This window comes from Geotrypetes seraphini, chromosome 5 (genome assembly GCF_902459505.1).
Source record: "Geotrypetes seraphini chromosome 5, aGeoSer1.1, whole genome shotgun sequence".
NCBI lineage: Eukaryota > Metazoa > Chordata > Amphibia > Gymnophiona > Dermophiidae > Geotrypetes > Geotrypetes seraphini.
The window spans coordinates 97,821,202-97,840,551 of NC_047088.1; the positions used below are offsets into that span (position 1 = coordinate 97,821,202).

General features: G+C 45.9%; 1 protein-coding gene across 4 annotated transcripts in view; it reads left to right on the forward strand.

Moving 5' to 3' along the window:
* Nucleotides 1-19,350, forward strand: part of TAOK2 (TAO kinase 2) — a 275,812-nt gene that overhangs the window by 96,690 nt on the left and 159,772 nt on the right. For all 4 annotated transcript variants that reach the window (XM_033944805.1, XM_033944802.1, XM_033944803.1 and 1 more), the window contains exons 6-7: nucleotides 131-227; nucleotides 16,210-16,323. In XM_033944805.1, the coding sequence (XP_033800696.1) occupies nucleotides 131-227; nucleotides 16,210-16,323 (211 nt within the window). The remainder of the gene's footprint in view (nucleotides 1-130; nucleotides 228-16,209; nucleotides 16,324-19,350) is intronic.

Here is a 19,350-nt window from a genome sequence, read left to right on the forward strand (position 1 = left end):
TGTAGTATGAATCTCTAACAGAGCCTCGGCCCCTCTGAGATTCCTGGTTATAATTTGGAGCAGGCCAAGCACTGCATAATGTTTATTTCTAGCACCTCAGGCTAATAGTACCCATTTTCTTTACTTCCAGTGCATAAAAAACCCCTCCAGGAGGTAGAAATTGCTGCTATCACTCATGGTGCCCTACAGGGCTTGGCCTATCTACATTCACACAACATGATTCACAGGTAAGATAATGGAAATTGAATAGAATAGAGTAGCTCTTTATCAAACTTTCTGTGGCCATAACCCCATTATTGTGGCCATAGAAAGCACATGACCCCTAAAGGCACAAGCTAATGTTTGTATGGATAGCCTTTTCAAGTTGTTGCCCCAAGTGTAGGTTTTGCAACCCCATTTGTGGTAATGAACCACAATTTGGGAAGCCCTGGATCAGAGAGCTTTCTGTTTATACAACTTCTCATCATACCTGGTGACCTGAATACATTCCATAAACTATGAAGACCTGAAATTTTCATTTAATTCAGAATATAATAATATCGGGGGATCATTTACTAAAAGCATTTCCCAATGCATTTAGCACATGCTGTTTGCTGCAAGGTCTATTTTATTTGACGGTTCCTCTGGCAGATAATGCACACTATGTTGATATGCACTACTAGAAAATAACCCTGATGGTTGTCTCAGACAGCATACTTATGAGTCATATTATTTTGTTGAAATATTCTGATGTTGAAGTGGTGAGTTGTTTCCCTGCTATTAAAAAAGTGTTTTCTATTTATAAAACATAGATAATACTTGAAATATTTGCATATAGACTTGGGTTTAAGTTCAAGTTTCTTTATTTTTGATATACAGTGGAACCTTGGTTTATGAGCATAATTCGTTCCAGAAGTATGCTCGTAAACCAAATTGCTCGTATATCAAAGCGAGTTTCCCCGTAGGAATGAATGTAAACTCGTTTGATACGTTCCCCACTTTAGAGGCCACCGGTGCTGCTCCGTTCCCCCCCTCGAGGCCATAGGCACTGCTCCATACCCTCCCCTCCTGCGATCCGGCATCCCCCCTGCGATCTGGCATCCTCCCCCCCGCTCACATGCCCCCCCCCCGTGATCCTACATCGCCCCGCCGAGCACCCAAATAACATCCATTACCCCGATTTAGCACCAACGCACAGGAGATGCCGGTGCCCGAAGATCCTCCCTCGGAGAGAGCGAGACCAGAAGGCCTTGAGCATACGCAAATGCTCAAGGTTCAGTCCAGCTCAGCCTAGCCCAGCCAAGAGAGAGGATCTTTGATGCCCAGCCCTGAGGGAGGATCTTTGGGCACCGGCACCGGCATCGACATGTCCTGTGCGTTAGTGCTGGTGCCAAATCGGGATAAGGGATGTTATTTGGGTGCTCGGTGGGGGATGTAGGATTGCGTGTGTGTGTGGGGGGGTGTCGCTCGTAAACTGAGGTTTGACTGTACCATCTATCAAACAAGTGTCTAAACTGAACAATAAAATGAGATTAAAAGAAGAAATAAAAGAGGTGAATTAAAATAAATATTTTATCAAATGTTAAAAATACTGACAAGTTCACCCGGGTGTACATGGAACGAAAGGGAAGGGGGAGGGGAAGTTTGTAAATACATTGAAGTGAAATAAAGAAAAAAGGGAGACACATTAGGGCGGGGAGCACTTCAAGAGAAGCATTTTGGTGTTTCAGGGCAATTCAGCATATTGTTTTCCAAAGGACTTCACGAGATATAAAGGCAATAGAAGCGAGGGCTGGGACTAAAGAATATAGGCATTTTTAAAGAGAAAAGTCTTAAGTATAGCTTTATTTATTTATTTATTAAACTTTATTGAGTTTTCAAATATGAACAGTGCAAATAATCAATTGAACATCTAATAAAACAATAAAAGCACATTCATCTTTCAAACATCTATAAGCAAGCATTTTAACCCACTCACCCGTCTAATCAATAAAAGCACAAATACATATAATACAAATAATCATTCACTAAAATTTCCTTATATAGAATAAGAATGCAATCCCACCCACCTCCCACCCACTCTGTATTCAAAGGTATAAAACTAAGATAAAAATAAACCCCCCACCCTCCCCCCTTCCCTGGATATGCATGAGGAAATAACAAAAATTAAGACTTACAAACAACTATAATGAAGTAATAAAAGATGTCAGCGGGCCCCAAACCAGTTTAAATATATTGCTATGCCCCAAATATATCAGCTTTCATTTTCTCATATTTATAACTGGAGCATAAATTCACCCACCAAAAAGGAAAACTGAGGCGATCATAATTTTTCCAATTGCGATTTATCATCTTCATGGCTATCCCGGTCATAATTAGGAAAAGCCTACATTTATAACGGTCCATGGGAGGCTTAATATGTAATAATGTTCCGCATATAACTACTTCATATGACAATGAAATTGATGATTCCAATATGGCATTTATCTTTCCACATATTAACTTCCAAAAGTTGAGTATCATATGACAATAAAACAACAGATGATCCAATGTCCAGATGACAGTGCCTCTTCAAGAACAATTGCTAGCACAGATGCAAAATAAGATCTTCTACTTAAATAATTCTTTAGTTGCACATCCTTATTACACAAACTAAAATAGTTAAATCCCCACACCGAAGTTCCTCAGTATACCACACACAGCTATAAAATAGCAGATATGTGTGGTGGCCTTCCTCATAGGAACTTTTCAATTTGGTGTTATATCTATTATATATTTTATACTTTTAATGCTTTTATATATTTTTTAGAATTTTTCATTATAACATATGGATCTGGAATGGCCCAGTTGTTGCCCCACCTCACCCATCACCCCCTTACCTTCCTGTACACCAAACCTCCACAATAATGACAACCATAAATAATCACAGACTGTTTGTTGATGGTCATAACCAGGCCGCAGCTTTGTTTATTGGGACAAGAAGTAAATAAGCAATTAACAATTGTGTCACCTCCCGAGCTACAAAAACATTGCAATTTGATAAATAAATTCCACCTGACCCCGCCATGAAGCAAGAGTCTAGGGGGTGGCATGGACATCCATGCCCCTTTTCCGTGACATGTGCCTAAAAGCCCATTAGCTCCCCTGAGCTCACTTCCCCCTAACAGCTCATCCACGGATGAGCCTGTGGGTGTAAGGCATGTACCTCCATATCCCCCATGCCGGGTCACATGACCCGTGACGTCACCCCTCAGCTGATCACACTACCACATAACCACTCATCTTCTGATGAGCCAAAGCTTGTAGCTTGGGATCACCGCCACAGGCCTGTAAACTACAGGCCCTCCCACCCAAATCTGTGGCCCTATGCGCTTGAGGCACAGAAATGCACCCTCCCAACCCTGCAACTAAGCAACAACAAGGCCGGCACCCCCACCAAAAGGGCACAGCCAAATACGCCACCGATAGCAGGCAAACCCACCCAACTGTACACACCGAACTCACGCTTCCTACCAGGAGAACACCACCCACGTCCGCCACTGAATTCTGGGCATGACCACTGGACCCAACACATCCCAGGGGCCCGGAAGGAACACAGACCCACGGGAACAGCATCAGAATGGCCAGAAGCATCCCTTACCCCCAGGACAAGGCCAGCAGTAGCACCCCGAACGCGTACCACCACAAAACAACGCCCTCCCCCGCACTCCGAGGAGCCTGCACCCCCGAAAACCTTCCAGAGAGGGAGGAAGACTCACATCACCTATGGCCACAAACCTATCCACACTCCGTGAAAACCCTCACCGGAACACACGACCCCCTACAGGCAAACCTGCCCCTCCGCCAGAAGAATGGAACACCCAGTTATCCTATCACAAGGTGGCTTCCAAGAAGGAGCCCGCCAAAGCCCCAACTCCGGGCTAGCTGACCTCCCCAAAGCCCCATCGGGCGTCCTGCAAGCCAGGATCGGACTCCCACGGAAGAGTCCCAAACCCTGCCGAACCCACCCCGCTACCAGATAGGCAAGGATACCCAGCCAGCCCCACTCCTCCCCCACGGAGGAACCCCCCGAAAAAATCTGCAAAGCTCCAATGGGAAAAAACCAAGGCGACACCCCTGGACACCACCAGAATAGCCCCCTCCCCTGTATCTCCATTCTGCAACCTTAAGGCACCGACTGCTCAGTATAGCAGATGGGAAAGACTGAAGGGAAGGCACCACAGAACACAACCGCAGAGAAATCCCCCGTACCCCTCACCAACCTGCAACTAACTGGCTGTGGTATTCAGTAATGACTTTTTCTCTATTCCTGCCTCTTACAAAGGCTTGCTGTCAGACAAGAAACACATCTTAAAACTCTATTAGCACATCATAATGTGCAGGCCTCATGTTAACAGGAATCACTTTGTGGGTGCCAAGCACCCCAATACTGAACAAGGTCCTTCATTATGTCCAGGGAGGGGTAATTTATATTAAGTCCTGCCCCCATATGGGTGTCCCCAAAACCACCCCGGTCCCGACACCCCGGGTATTCCACCAAACCACCCCAGTCCTGCTCCTACTCCCCCCCCTGGGGAGTCCACAGAACCACCCTGGTCCTGTCCCCTCGGAGAGACCACAGAATCAACCCCCCACCCCCGGGGAGACCACAGAACCACCCCTGTCTGGTCCCCCCCAAGGAGACCACAGAACCGCTCCGGACCTGTCCCTCGAGGAGACCACAGAACCACCCCGGTCCTATCCCCCTGGGGAGACACAGAACTACTTTTCCTGCCCATCGGAGGCAGCTTTGCAGTGAATATGGACTGGTTTTCTCTCACCTTGTCTTCCCCAGCTTCCTCCGATGGACAGGAAAGAACCTGAACCTCGGAGTCACATATTGTTCAACCTCCTCCCATCATACCCTGCTCCTCCTCCACCCCTCCCCCCACTTTCCATCACCTATAAGCTGCTTCTCCATGGGCGACCAACCTGGAAAAATTTTTCTTTAAATACACCAATAAATAGAGTGAGACTTAGCTTTGAATCATTACTGTCTCATTCCCTACCGACGTGTTTCAATCTTCATCAGGGTCGGGGATGATACATAAACTATAAAAAAAAAAAATAATTCCATTAGTTCCCCTCTACCGTCTAAGTCTCAGATAGCAAAATAGTTTAGTTTGTATTCTAGCTTACCAGAAATGTTCAAGCTATTAGCGTTTAGCTTACTCCATAGAAAATCATGCCGGGACTACTAACATGGCCGCGGCGTTCTGAGCAATACTAAAGAAACCAACACCCATCCCATGTGGGAGGCCCTTTGATTGGTGGAAGGGCCTCCCACATGGAATGGGTGTTGGTTTCTTTAGTATTGCTCAGAGCGCCGCGGCCATGTTAATAGTCCCGGCATGATTTTCTATGGAGTAAGCTAAATGCTAATAGCTTGAACATTTCCGGTAAGCTAGAACAGTGTTCTTCAACCTTTTTACACCCGTGGACCGGCAGAAAAAAAATAATTATTTTGTGGACCGGCAAACTACTAGGACTAAAATTTAAAAATCCTGTTTCCGCCCCATCTCCGCGAGCTCGGTCCCCACAAATCATCTGATCCCATCCACACAAGCCTCAGTTATGATTTTATATTGAATGTATTTTATTAAAGTATAAAAAGAAACAATATTCTGTAGAATTGTCATTTTATAAATACAAATAATTCAGAGCAAGGATCAACAAAACCCCTGTCTCCTCTCCCCTTCACATATATCCCCTCTACTATCAAGAAAACTGAACAAGCCAAATTATTACAGAATGCTACACAGAAATATCATGCTAACAGAATACTGAAGTAACACATGACAGGAATAGTTTTAGGGGAGTGCAACTAGGGCAACTGCCCCCTGGTCAGAGAGCGCCCTAAGCCAGCTGAAAGCTAAAGAAGTACTGCCTGGGTTTTGCAGTCCCCAGTTATGTCTAACACCAGCTCTAGCAGGATATATATTTCAAATCTGATATATTCTAATCACAAAATAGAAATAAAATTATTTTTTTCTACCTTTTGTCGTCTCTGGTTTCTGCTTTCAATCTTTTTTTCACTCTCTTCCTTCCAGCATATGCCCTCTCTGTCTCTTCAATCCAGCATCTGCCCCTTCCATCCACTATCTGTCCTCTCCCCCTTCCATATGGTATCTGTCTTCTTTCTATGTCCCTCTCCCCTTTCCATCCAGCTTGTGCCCCTCTCTCCTATTTACATGATTCATTCCAGCTTCACTGCTCTCTTCATTTTTATCTCTCCTACACCAGATCTATCATCATTGTCCCTCTGCTTATTTTTCTGCTGACCCCTTCCTATCATCAATCGCTCTACTTTCTCATGCCTGTGTCTCCCCTTCCCCTCTTCTAATCTCTCTGCCAGCTGTTTCCTTCCTTTTTTCATTCTCCCTTCCCTCCTCCTCCTGTCCAGCAGTAACTCTCTTCCCTTCCTCCCCTCCCAGCAGCATCTCTCCGTCTCCCTCTCCAGTAGCAGCTGTCCCTTTTTTTTCCTTGCCCAGCAGCTTCCCAGATTCCTTTCCCTCCTCCCCTCCCAGAAGCATCTCTCCTTCTTCTTCTCCCTGTCCAGTAGCAGCTGTCCCTTTTTTTATCTTGCCCAGCAGCTTCCCAGATTCCTTTCCCTCCTCCCCTCCCAGAAGCATCTCTCCTTCTTCTTCTCCCTGTCCAGTAGCAGCTGTCCCTTTTTTTATCTTGCCCAGCAGCTTCCCAGATTCCTTTCCCTCCTCCCCTCCCAGAAGCATCTCTCCTTCTTCTCCCTCTCCAGTAGCAGCTGTCCTTTTTTTTCCTGGCCCAGCAGCTTCCCAGATTCCTTTCCCTCCTCCCCTCCCAGAAGCATCTCTCCTTCTTCTCCCTCTCCAGTAGCAGCTGTCCTTTTTTTTCCTGGCCCAGCAGCTTCCCAGATTCCTTTCCCTCCTCCCCTCCCAGATGCATTTCTCCTTCTCCTTCTCCCTCTCCAGTAGCAGCTGTCCCTTTTTTTTCCTGGCCCAGCAGCTTCCCAGATTCCTTTCCCTCCTCTCCTCCCAGAAGCATCTCTCCTTCTCCCTTTCCAGTAGCAGCTGTCCCTTTTTTCCCCTGCCCAGCAGCTTCCCAGACTGATAGTGGTTTTCTCCCCTCCCAGCAGCTCTTCTTACTTCCCAGCGCAGCGATTCACGAAGGCAGCCTCGGGTCCTTTGTTGGGTCGCGCCGCCTCTGAGGAAAGAGGAAGTTGCATCATCAGAGGCAGCCGCGACTCAGCAAAAGCCCCGAGGCTGCCTTCGTGAATCGCTGCGCTGGGAAGTAAAGGAGAGCTGTAGAGAGGGGAGAAAGCCACTGTCTGAGGCTCCCCAAGATCTCTCCGGCCCAGCGCACGCTTCCGATGCTGATCTTGCCGGTCCTGCGCGGACCGGCAGGAAGTTCAAATGAGTCAATCTTGCCGGTCCTGCGCGGTCCGGCAAAAATTTCCTGCGGACCGATACCGGTCCGCGGACCGGCGGTTGAAGAACTGTGAGCTAGAATACAAACTAAACTATTTTACTATCTCAGACTTAGACGGTAGAGGGGAACTAATGGAATTTATTTTTTTTACCATTTATGTATCATCCCCGACCCTGATGAAGAATGAAACGCGTCGGTGGGGAATGAGACACTAATGGTTCAAAGCTAAGTCTCACTCTATTTATTGGTGTATTTAAAGAAATTTTTTAAGCAAAAGCACTGGCACTTTAATAATGAAAAATTCTAAAAAATATATAAAAGCATTAAAAGTATAAAAGATATAATAGATACAACACCAGATGACAGTGCCAGCATCTATTAGATTTGGAACTATCTAACTTGTATAACCTAACCAGGGGTCCAAAAAGATCTATGTAGCAAGAAAAATCATGTTTGTCTCATAGATGCTGGCGCTGTACATCTCACCTCCAAGACCAAATTTGTGGCTATTGAGATGCAGAAATGTACTGCTTTATCTCAATGCTCCAAATTCTCTAAGACTAGATTTTGGTTTTTTATTCAAGATTTTAGATATCAGTTTATATCACCGGGCAGCCTGATGTCCCAACAAATCTGTCTGGAAGCATAGGATCTGAAAGCTCTAATGATTTTTAAGATTTCTCGAATCAGGGAACCCCTTTTGAATGACTTGCTTCAACTGCAACCTTTATAATTTTGAGATCTTGAAATACCAAATAATTGTTGCAGCCGTGAAAAATCAAGCATTTTCTCGTTTGACAAAACATCATCTAATGTGCATATACCCGCCTGCATCCAATGCTTTCAGGCAACTTTAGACTTGCCAATTTGAATCTTAGACTTTAGCCATAAGGACTGATAAGTAGATCTCTCTATTGGGATCTCTGTTAATTTGTTAATAAACTTCAAAGTTTTCCAGGTGTTAAATATAATACTATTGTCCTTAACGAAGATCTAATGGAAGGGCATTCCGCAAAGAAGGAACGATAACTGAAAAGATGGATTTGCAAGTGGTGTTGTAGAACAGTTCACGTACTGATGGTATGGAAAGTAGGTTTTGGTTGTTAGATCAGAGAGCCCTGGATGAAGAATATGGGATCAGTAGTTTATCAATGAATGCTGGTTGGTTTGAGGTTTTTGTTTTGAAAGTGAGGAAGGAGTATTTTATAGGTGAGGCGATGAGTAATGGGTAACCAATGTGCTTTACGGAGGAGAGGAGCAACATGGTCAAATTTTTTTGCATGATAAATTAATTTTACAGCAATATTTTGTAGTAGTTGTAAGCGATGGATTATGCCCTGATGGATTATGCAATAGTCTATAGTTGAAATTATGAGAGAATGAATCAGGATGTTAATAGAGGGAGGATCAAGAAAAGAAGTGATGGATCGGATGAGCCTAAGCTTATGAAAACATTTCTGCATAACTGCATTAATTTGTTGTTGGAAGGTAAAGTCCTTGTCAAGGGTGACACCGAGAAGTTTGACTTTGCTGTCCATTTTAATTGGGGAGGAATCAATGCAAATGGGTAAACATAGATGATCGTCTGAGGAGGTCGTGAAAAGGACACTGGTAGTTTTAAGGATGTTCAATGTGAGTTTGTTATGCCGGAAGGAGTGAATGAATAATGAAAATGTATTTTACTTTAAAATGTTTATATGCCAAATTTCCGCAGACAGAACTAGGTTCAGTGCTGAGTATAAACAGGGTAATTAAATACAGCAGCATTCAAAAATAAAATGCAAACTAGCAGCCCTAATACAAATCAGTTATTAAATACAAAACATAAGTAAGTTAGGTCTAGATTTACTAAATTTACCGATCCTGTAACGAGATTCTAAACCGCGAGACCTGCCCAAACTTCTCACACCGCGCTACTCAAGCTAACAGGGAGCGGAATGGCAGCAACAGGAAGGTAGTGAACACGCTATTTGTGAGACTTGCCGAACTTCCTGCACTGAGCGGCTTAAGCGGTCCGACAGGATGAGAGGGAGAGATAGAAGGGGCTGCGTCAGTGGCGGTGGGGGGAAGCGTTTTAACTAGGGCTTATTTTAAGACCTACCCCGAAAATCATGCTAGGGTTTATTTTCGGGGAAACATGGTAGTAGTTTTCATACTTCTGAGCTTCGTTTTTGCAAGAAAACTTCATTGATGTCCTCCTCAGGACAGGATGGGATGGATTCATGCCTTGTTTGCGGTGGATGACTATCGGATGCGCAGCTGTGCTCCATGTGCGCTGTGGCCCACGAGGGGGAAAGGTTTGCATGGGGAGGTCCTTCAAGCTCCTTCTGCCCTGACTCCTGCAAAATTGGTGTCTGGGACCCTGGGGATTGCAATGGCGGCATTTCAGCAAAATGCAAGTGTGAATCCGGCAAAAAATTTAACAAGTCTTCCAAGCATTCCAAATCTGAGACGCTGAAGTCAGCTCCCACCGCGGGAAACTTTTTCTCCCTGGATTTTGTGAATATGCTTTATCAGGCATATTTAGTTCAAAAGTTTCTGCCTATTTCCCTTCCTCCGACTTCTGGGCCAGTCACAAGGACTCCTGCTCTGCTGGACCTGGATCTTTCCCCTTGTCTTCCTGCAGGGGCTCCGAAGTGTAAGATGACGGTGCCTGCAGTTGCTTTGGACACTCTATTTGATTCCTCTGATTTCGCCAGGCGGTACTGCAGCAGCCGCGGATGTTACGGATCTCCAAAATCTGCCTTTTTTCCTGATAATCCTGATGTGGTTCGTATCATTTCAGATATCTGGGACAATCCGGAAGGTCCCTTGAAATGTGCTCAGGCCATAGCGAAGCTTTATCCCATGGCAGATGGTTTTAACAAGCGCTTTGTTTCTCGAAAGGTAGATTCCTCAGTGGCACAGATCACCAAGTGCACATCTCTTCCCACAGATGGAGGGGTAGTCCTGAAGGATGTTCAGGACCAACGCGTGGATTTCATCCTTAAGCATCTGTTTGACTCGGCTGCGGCGGGTGTCAAAGTGGCGACTGCCTCATCTTTCGTTGCTCGGACATGTGATTCCAAGCTGCACCATGATCCTGACACTTTGGTGCTGCATGATTTTGATTTTCTCATCTCTGGAGTGGATTACATGGCTGATGCCTTGTACGACATCTTGAAAGTTTTTGCCAAGCTTGACACCTACTCTGTTTCAGCTCGCAGAATGTTCTCGATCAGGCAGTGGTCTGGTAATTTATCTTCTAAAGCTAAATTGAGCCGGTTGCCCTTCAAGGATCGGCTCCTGTTCGGCCCAGGTCTGGATGGCCTTATGGCCAGTGTTCAGGATCACAAACCCAAGGCATTGCCTTGGAGCAGGCCCTGCCCTTCCAAGAGTTCAGGGCATTCTAATTTTTGTCCCTTTCGGTGTTCCCATCTGTCCTCAGGTTCTTCCTCAGGACAGCGATCCTCTTTATCTGCCAGACCATGCTTCAAAGGGACTAACCGTCAGCAGTCAGCGACAAGATGGCCAGTGGCTTCCGCTAAGAAACAGTTCTAACGCTAGGCCGCCATCTTCTCAACCACACATGGGGGGGGGGGGGGAGGTTGTCAGCCTTTCTAACAGAATGGAAGTTCATCACCTCCGACCACTGGGTTCTGGAGTTTCTCCGCTATGGCCACAAATTTGAGTTTCTCTGTCCTTTAACCAAGTATTTTCTGGATTTCCCTACAGGCCATCCTGAGAAGGTGGTTCGGGTGCAGGCCATGGTAAACAGACTTTTGGATCTTTTAGCAATTGAACCCTTGCCAGAGCGAGACATGGGCTCTGGGAGATACTCGATTAAGTTCATCATTCCAAAGAAAGGATCAGACGACTAGACACCGATTCTGGATCTCAAGGTGGTCAATGCGGCTCTGAAAGTGCCACGCTTCTGCATGGAAACTGTGCGTTCAGTGATGGCATCAGTGGCACCAGGGGGTTTCTGGTCTCACTAGATCTGATGGAGTCATATCTTTACATTCCAATTTTCCCAGACCACTGAAAGTTTGTGCGGTTCCATGTCTTGGGGCAGCATTTTCAGTTTGTGGCTCTCCCCTTTGGATTGGTGATGGCACCCCGGACCTTAAGTGATAGTGGTGGTGGCAGCCCATCTTCGCTCCCTGGGTGTCCTGGTTGATCAGAGCTCCCTCTCTCTCCGAGGGGCATCAGGCGGTCTGGCAGGTGGTCCAGTTTCTGCAACGTCTGGGCTGGGTGATCAACATCGAACCCACCCAGGATTTGGAGTACCAGGGAGTTCGATTTCACATGGGGCAGAACAAAGTCAGGTCATCAGAACCTTCCTGGGTACTCTGACCCCAATGACGTGGCAATATCTCCAGGTCTTGGGGACGATCGATGCAGTCCCGTGAGCAAGAACCAGGCTGCGTTCACTGCAGGAGGCTCTGCTGTCATGCTGGAATCTGCAGCGGGACCCATTACTTGCGCTCCTGCCTTGGTCAGCAGTGGCAAGCAACAGTCTGGAATGGTGGTTGCATCCCCTCTCACTGTCCAGGGGCCTCCCACTCCGGATCTTGGATTGAGTTATCCTGCTGATGGATGCGAGTCTCAAGAGCTGGGGAGCAGTGTGCATGTCTGTTCTGGTGCAGGACTGGTGGACGCCCTTGGGGTGCAAGTGGTCGATCAATCGCCTTGAATTGTGGGCAATTCAGCTGGCTCTTCTCCATTTCCAGGATTGTCTTCATCATCGAGCCATACGGGTGTTCTCGGACAATGCCACGGCGGTGGCTTATGTCAATCGGTAGTGGGACACAAAGAGTCCCTCTTGGCTGCTCTTTTGGTGGGAAGAGAGGCACCTTGTGGCATTGTCCGCAGCACACCTGGCAGGTGTGGCCAACATTCAAGCAGACTTTCTCAGTCAGATGCTGGACCCCGGAGAGTGGTCTCTTTCTCGAAGAGCGTTCGTTTGCATCTTGCACCAGTGGAGATACCCTGGGATGGATCTCATAGTGACTGCGGCGAACAAGAAGGCTAGTCGATTCTACAGTCATCGTTGAGAAGCCGGCAACAAAGGCCTGGACACAATGGTTCAGCCCTGGCCCCCTTAGGTTCTTCCTTGTGTCTTCCCTTCTTTGCCCATGATAGGGTATCTGTTGAGACGGATAGCAGATCATGAGGAGCCGGTGATCCTGGTGGCTCCCAATTGGCCGAGACGGCCGTGGTATGCCAACCTGATTTGGCTCCAGCAGGATTGGGAGCTCTGGTTGCCTTGTCACTCTTGCCTCCTCAGGGGCCAATCGCACTACAGGATCCGGACCGCTTTGGTCTTACGATATAATTCTTGAGCACATGATCTTGATGGGCCAGGGCTATTCATCAGCAGTGATTGCCACATTTATTTATTTTAAAAATTTATATACCGTATATTAACTATACGGTTTACAAAGATTACAATCATAACAGGTTGAACACCACATACAGACACAATTGCGAACAGCACTCATAAAAAAAGAAAAGAACTAACACAGGAATGTCCTAACAAACAGTTGAGTTTTTAGCATTTTCTTAAAATTCATCCTCCCAGCACAGTATCGCAAAATTCCAGGCAACGCATCTAAAGCTTGACACCTACCACAGACAACATTGCTGCACCAATACTAGACATGCGCAGACTTTTGTTGTGATATTTGGAAGTTACCAATAAGTTTCGTCTCTCTGAGCACCTATTTGTTCTGGCGGGTCCTGCCTGCAAAGGTAGGCCAGCCTCTAAGGCTACCATTGCCAGATGGATTTGCTCGGCCATTTCGGTGGCTTATGTGGCGGCTGAGAAGAAACCTCCCCATTCGACCAGAGGAGTGTCCTCCTCTTGGGCAAAGTCATCTGCTGTGTCTCTGGATAAGATTTGTAGGGCTGCTTTGTGGTCCTCCTTACACACCTTCACCAAGTTTTATAGGAGCGAAATGGCAGCCAAGCAGGATGTAATGTAATGTAATTTATTTCTTATATACCGCTAAACTCCGTTAGGATTCTAAGCGATTTACAGAAAAAAATAGACAATAGGGTGCATTACAATTATAAGTAAAATAGGTACTTAGATATTCCCTTACTGTCCCGAAGGCTCACAATCTAACTAAAGTACCTAGAAAAATGACAATTAGTAGAGTAATGAAAAAATAAAATAGAGATAGATGAGAAAAAAATAAGAAAATAAACATTCTAATAAGACTACAATGGTCTAAAGGACTTTGAAAGGTTGAAAAAGAGGGGAGATAGGAAATAGAAGCAGAAGGGAGAACCGTTGAAACTATAGAATTCTTGGGAAATTTAAATGAAATTTAAATAATAAAGTAGGAAACAAAAACCAAGTGGCAAAACAATGAATGAGATTTAAAAATAAAATATCATAAACTAAAAAAGAAAGTGAAAAAATAAAAACAAACAGTCAAGACTGAAGTCCAGCTTGAAATGACTTCACTGCTTTGGCTGCGAAACTTCTCCAGATGTCATCCGATCCTTGTCAGCAAACCGGAAGCCCCAAATCCAGTGTCTCCGGTCATCAACTCGTCTAAGATATTCACTCTCTCCGCCTGCATGTCAAATTTGCTGAATCTGTCTCCTTTCAGGACAGGCACCACTCGCGTCTCTCTGACTGTTTGCGGCGCCAACCATGGCCTCCCCTTCGTGATGGCGGTGGGGGTCGCTCCTCATCATGGCCGAAGCTAGCGGCTGCAGCGCCTTCTCTGAGTCGACGCTGCTCAGCAGGCCCAGGCTGGCGTCAGGGCCGGGTGCCTCTAGCGGCGGGCGAGCGCCGGGTTGGCTGCCGGCTTCTCGGTGACAGGGGTGACGGCGATGATGGGATGGAGGGGCTGGGTGAGCGATTGCGCCGGAGGCATCTCCTTGCCCGCATACTTCAGCTCCAACTCGGCAATCCTCACCGACGCGACCTGCCCCAACAAAACTGAACAGTGACATCGTAAGGGAGGGGGGCGGTCTATTCTGGGCGCCATGTTGGTCGGGGGCACATTAACTCCTCCTCTTTTTCTGCAGCAGAGTTGGCAGCTGCGCTGAGGTACAGGAAGGTCCAGTGATGACTCACTCACACGCCAAGCCCTGGAGGAAGAGAGGTGGCCTGGGAGCCCTGGAGATGTCAGTTGCGGTGTGAGCAGGCAAAAGGCAGGAGCAGGCAAACGGCTCAACTGCCGCAGTTCAGGAGTGTTCCCGGCTGTTACTGGGGGGCGGAGATCGCTCACACGCCGAGCCCCGGAGGAAGAGAGGTGGGCTGGGAGCTCTGGAGATGTCGGTTGCGGTGCGAGCAGGCAAAAGGCAGGAGCAGGCGAACGGCTCAATTGCCGCAGTTCAGGAGGATTCCCGGCTGCTTCTGGGGGCGGAGCTTGCTCACACGCCGAGCCCCGGAGGAAGAGAGGTGGCCTGGGAGTTCCGGAGGTGACAGTTGCGGTGCGAGCAGGGAACAGGCAGGAGTAGGTGAACGGCTTAACTGCCGCAGTTCAGAGGGGTTCCCGGCTGCTTCTGGGGGTCGGCACTCGATCACACGCCAAGCCCCGGAGGAAGAGAGGTGGCCTGGGAGCTCTGGAGATGTCAGCTGCGGTGTGAGCAGGCAAAAGGCAGGAGCAGGCGAACGGCTCAACTGCCGCAGTTCAGGAGGGTTCCCGGCTGCTTCTGAGGTGAGGGGGCTGAGCTCGCTCACACGCAGAGCCTCGGAGGAAGAGAGGTGGCCTGGGAGCCCTGGAGATTTCAGTTACGGTGAGAGCAGGCAAAAGGCAGGAGCAGGCGTACGGCTCATAGTATCTGCTGATGTTTAGAATTTACAGCTGGTCTTTTCTCATAACGCATATACCATATGCTTCTTTTGCTTGGTTGATGTCCTTTTAGAGGATTTTATAATTAAATAGATGAAGAATTGTTGTTTAAAAGGAGGGAGCTCAACTGTCAGCCAGCCACCATCCAGCCTCCAAGTTCCGGATGCCTCTTTTGATTCCTCTGTGTTGGCAGCAGGCTCATTAGTCCCACCCTGACTTTTCGGGACTGCTCTGTTACATCCCACTGGTCCCGGAATAAAGTGGGATTGTACAAGAATGAAAGATTAGGTTCTTATCTTTGCTAATCTTCTTTCTTCTAAATCCTCACTTTATTCCTGGAACTCGCCTTGAGTTTTCTGATTTGCTGATTGCCTGCCTTACAGGTACTGGTAAGCTGGATTACTGTTTCTGACCAGCCTTTATAAGAGTGCCATCAGACTGGGTTTAGCACTTAAATAGGGGGTGCTCCCTAGTTCAGGTGCCCCCTTTTGACAGTGCAGGCTATGGCTCCTCTTAGCACTGTTTTGTCATTCAGGTTTTCAGTGTTTTATAACCTGTTCTTTCGTTTTGCATTGTTGTTGCATTTGTTTATATGAGCAGAATTGATTTGCTTGTGGAGTTCCCCGTTCTTTTCTCTCTTGTTTCTTATCATCTACAGATGTTCCTGGCTGCTTAAAGACTGACTGGAGTCCAGAGGAGCATGCTCAGTGGTAAAGTGCAAGAGGGAGAGGGTAAAAGCTTCAAATGTCTGAGGCTTCTTACAGATCCCTGGCGGGAGGAGGTAAACAACCTACTGGTCCCGGAATAAAGTGAGGATTTACAAGAAAGAAGATTAGGAAAGATAAGAACTTAATATTTTGTTGTAAACTCTTTAGGGTAGGAACTTAATCACACCAAAATACTTACCACTGTTATACAGTACTGCATACATCTAGTAGAACTATAAAAATAAATAATAGTATTTTGCTGATATCTTAATTATTCCAAACAGAGATGTGAAGGCTGGGAACATTCTCCTGACAGAGCCTGGGTTAGTCAAACTTGGGGACTTTGGATCCGCCTCCATTGTGGCTCCAGCCAACTCTTTTGTGGGAACGCCATATTGGTGAGTAGTGTGTTCTCAATAAGAAACAATTTTTTATCTTGGGAAATGTGAAATACTCGTATTCATCATTTCCTTCTGTAAATATCCTATGTATGTAAATGTTCTTTTAAGTATTGAATAACGTGTAATTTGTTTAGTGATTTGTTCAGCTTACTGGCTAAAAATCCTTCATTTACACACTTTTTGTTTGGATTTATTAACTGCCAAATTGAAGAAATTCACCTAAAGTGTGGTATACAGCAAGAATAACTTGAACATAAGTGATTGTACTTACAGAGCGAGAGTGGAATGATTCAAAAAGGGTTCTAATGTGAGACAATAGCATATTAACTGCTAAATTTCTAATCACACACACACTTCATGAGCTAAAAAAAAAAAGATTAGGAGGGATTTACTGCAGTAAAACGTTATGATAGTAACTAGGATGTGATAGAGCAGCTAAATAGACTGGTGGCACACAATTGGAGAATTTTTTATAAGCAAGTACCTGTATTAAGGGTAAGTTTAGCCCTCTCGGCCCTAAAATGGTATCAATATGTTCATTGAATGTATTAAATTAATGTTTATTAGTCAATGTGACAATACATTTTTTAAATGTATGCTAGAAGCTTTTGTTTTCCTGGTAAAACTTTCCTTCTTTTCCTTTCAATCCAATTTGAAATGACAAGTAGATGGCATCCTAACTCCTTTCCCTTGGGCTATTCCAGTACTTCCCCAACATGACCTCATTGTAAGATTTGAAAAGCCACATGATCTTGCATGCTGACCAGAGCAAAATAGCATACCCTTTTGTTTTCCCAGATGACTTTAAATCTGCTATTCTCACTAAGTCAAGGCCAGAAGTCAACATGCGCATAGGTGCCAAAATTTCAAAAAGGTTAGGGAGGGGTCAAACTCAATATAAATTACCCCTCCCTGGACATAATGAAGGACCTTGTTCAGTATTGGGGTGCTTGGCACCCACAAAGTGATTCCTGTTAACATTATGATGTGCTAATAGAGTTGTTGGTTTTTTTTTTTAAATTCTTTATTCATTTTTTTATGTTACAACAAGTGTAGCAATTAAACTCATATGAACTTAAAGATACACACTTGATTAACTCTCATATAAGCATAAAGTTTAACATTTCATTACAAATTAATATTCTATAATATTTTAAATATTATGTAAGAAATCTAAAATTTATATCATTCTAATTGAATATAATAATCCCCCACCCCTCCCTCCCTATTCAATAATACATAAAATCATCCTTACTGTGAAAACTATGTATTATATAATAACAACATACTCATGTATTATATAATAACAACAAGTAAAACCCATGCCTTTTCCCCCCTAATCAAATATCTTATCATGGGAAAAGTTAATCATTCATTAAGATTTTATCTGTTTTAAGATAATAGAGTTTTAAGATGTGTTTCTTGTCTGATAGCAAGCCTTTGTAAGAGGCAGGAATAGAGAAAAAGTCATTACTGAATACCACAGCCAGTTAGTTGCAGGTTGGTGTGGAAGGTCAGAGAAAGAGTAGGTTTACTTAGGGCCAGCAGCCCTAAGTCACAACTTGCAATTTGGAAACACTGGGTCACATGTAGGTATTCTACACTTGGAAAACAATAACTCGGCATGCAGCTTGGACAGTATATTTTCCTCTGGAAGTTAAGTTTTTGTAATATTCTGTATTATGATTGGCAAGTAAGCCAAAGTGTTAGGTGATAATTGATTGTTCAGTACCAATTTCAGAAGGAAATAGACCTGAATTTGCTAGGATCCTCTAGTCTTGTAATGGGAGTATAGGAGAAGCATGTTTCTGCCAAGACCTTATCCCAGTTCCACATATTCTAATGAGGACAGCCTATCCTGAACCTCCCCAGGTATTGGCTAAATGCACTGAAATTTGTCTAGATAGGTAAAATAAAGATTTACCTTATATACTCAAAATTAGGATGAGATTTTTGGTCCAATAAAATGGCCCAAAAAGGGAGATCTCGTCCTATATTTGGGTCATCACCCGACCCCACCCGAACTTGATTCAGGCCTCTGGTAGGCCGGGACAGGAGGGATCCCTCCCGTCAAGGCCAATGCTAACAATTTTTTTAACACCCCTCCCCCCTGCGTACCTCTTCTCGCATCCCTGGTGGTCCAGCAGTGTATGGGCAGGAGCAAACTTTCCGCGCTCCTGCCCTGCGCCCCTCCTTCTTGCCCTTCGATTACACAGCCAGTGGTGCACCATTATTTTGGCCAATCAGGGGCTTCCCTAGACTACTCCTTAAGGAAGTCCCTGATTGGCTGAGGTGCCCCAGGTCCCTCCAAAGGGACCAATCAGATGATGCGCCGGGACGGGGCCTAAAGCCTCTATTGGGCAGCGGCGGCCCCAGGGAGCAGGAGCAGGTAGACTTTACTCCTCCCGAAGATCAGCGTAGGAGCAGGAGGGTCCGGGCACCCCTCCTGCTCCCAAAGATGGATTTTCTTTGGCAGTGGAAGGAGCAGGAGGGTCTTGGCACCCCTCCTGCTCCCGAAGATGGCGATCCTTGGCAGAAGGAGCAGGAGGGTCCGGGCACCCCTCCTGCTCCCAACTATTGCAAAGGTACTGGGGTGGGTGGGCTGGGCCTGACCCCTGTGACGACCAGGGGTAGGCAGTAGGATGGGAGGACTAGGAGCAGGAGGGACCAAGCACCCCTCCTGCTCCCAACATTTTCGTGCCGGGGGTGGGCCATGCAGGTCAGGGAGGGAGCGAGGGCTGTGCAGGTTGAGGGGGGAGGCCGGGGCATTCGGCAGCGATCGTGGGGGGGGCGCCTTTTAGTGAGGGGGTACATTTTTTATTCGTTTTTTATGGGGCAGATATTTTGCTTGTGTAACACATGAAAAATATCTGTGCCATGGAAAAAAATGAATAAAAATGACAGGCAGGTTGTCAAAAAGCCTGCAGACCTGGCGGTAACTCAGTTACCGACAGGTCTGCAGCAGTCGGTTTTCCAATAGTAAAACCTGACTCAAAATAGCCAAGCAGTTGTTAGTGAATCAAT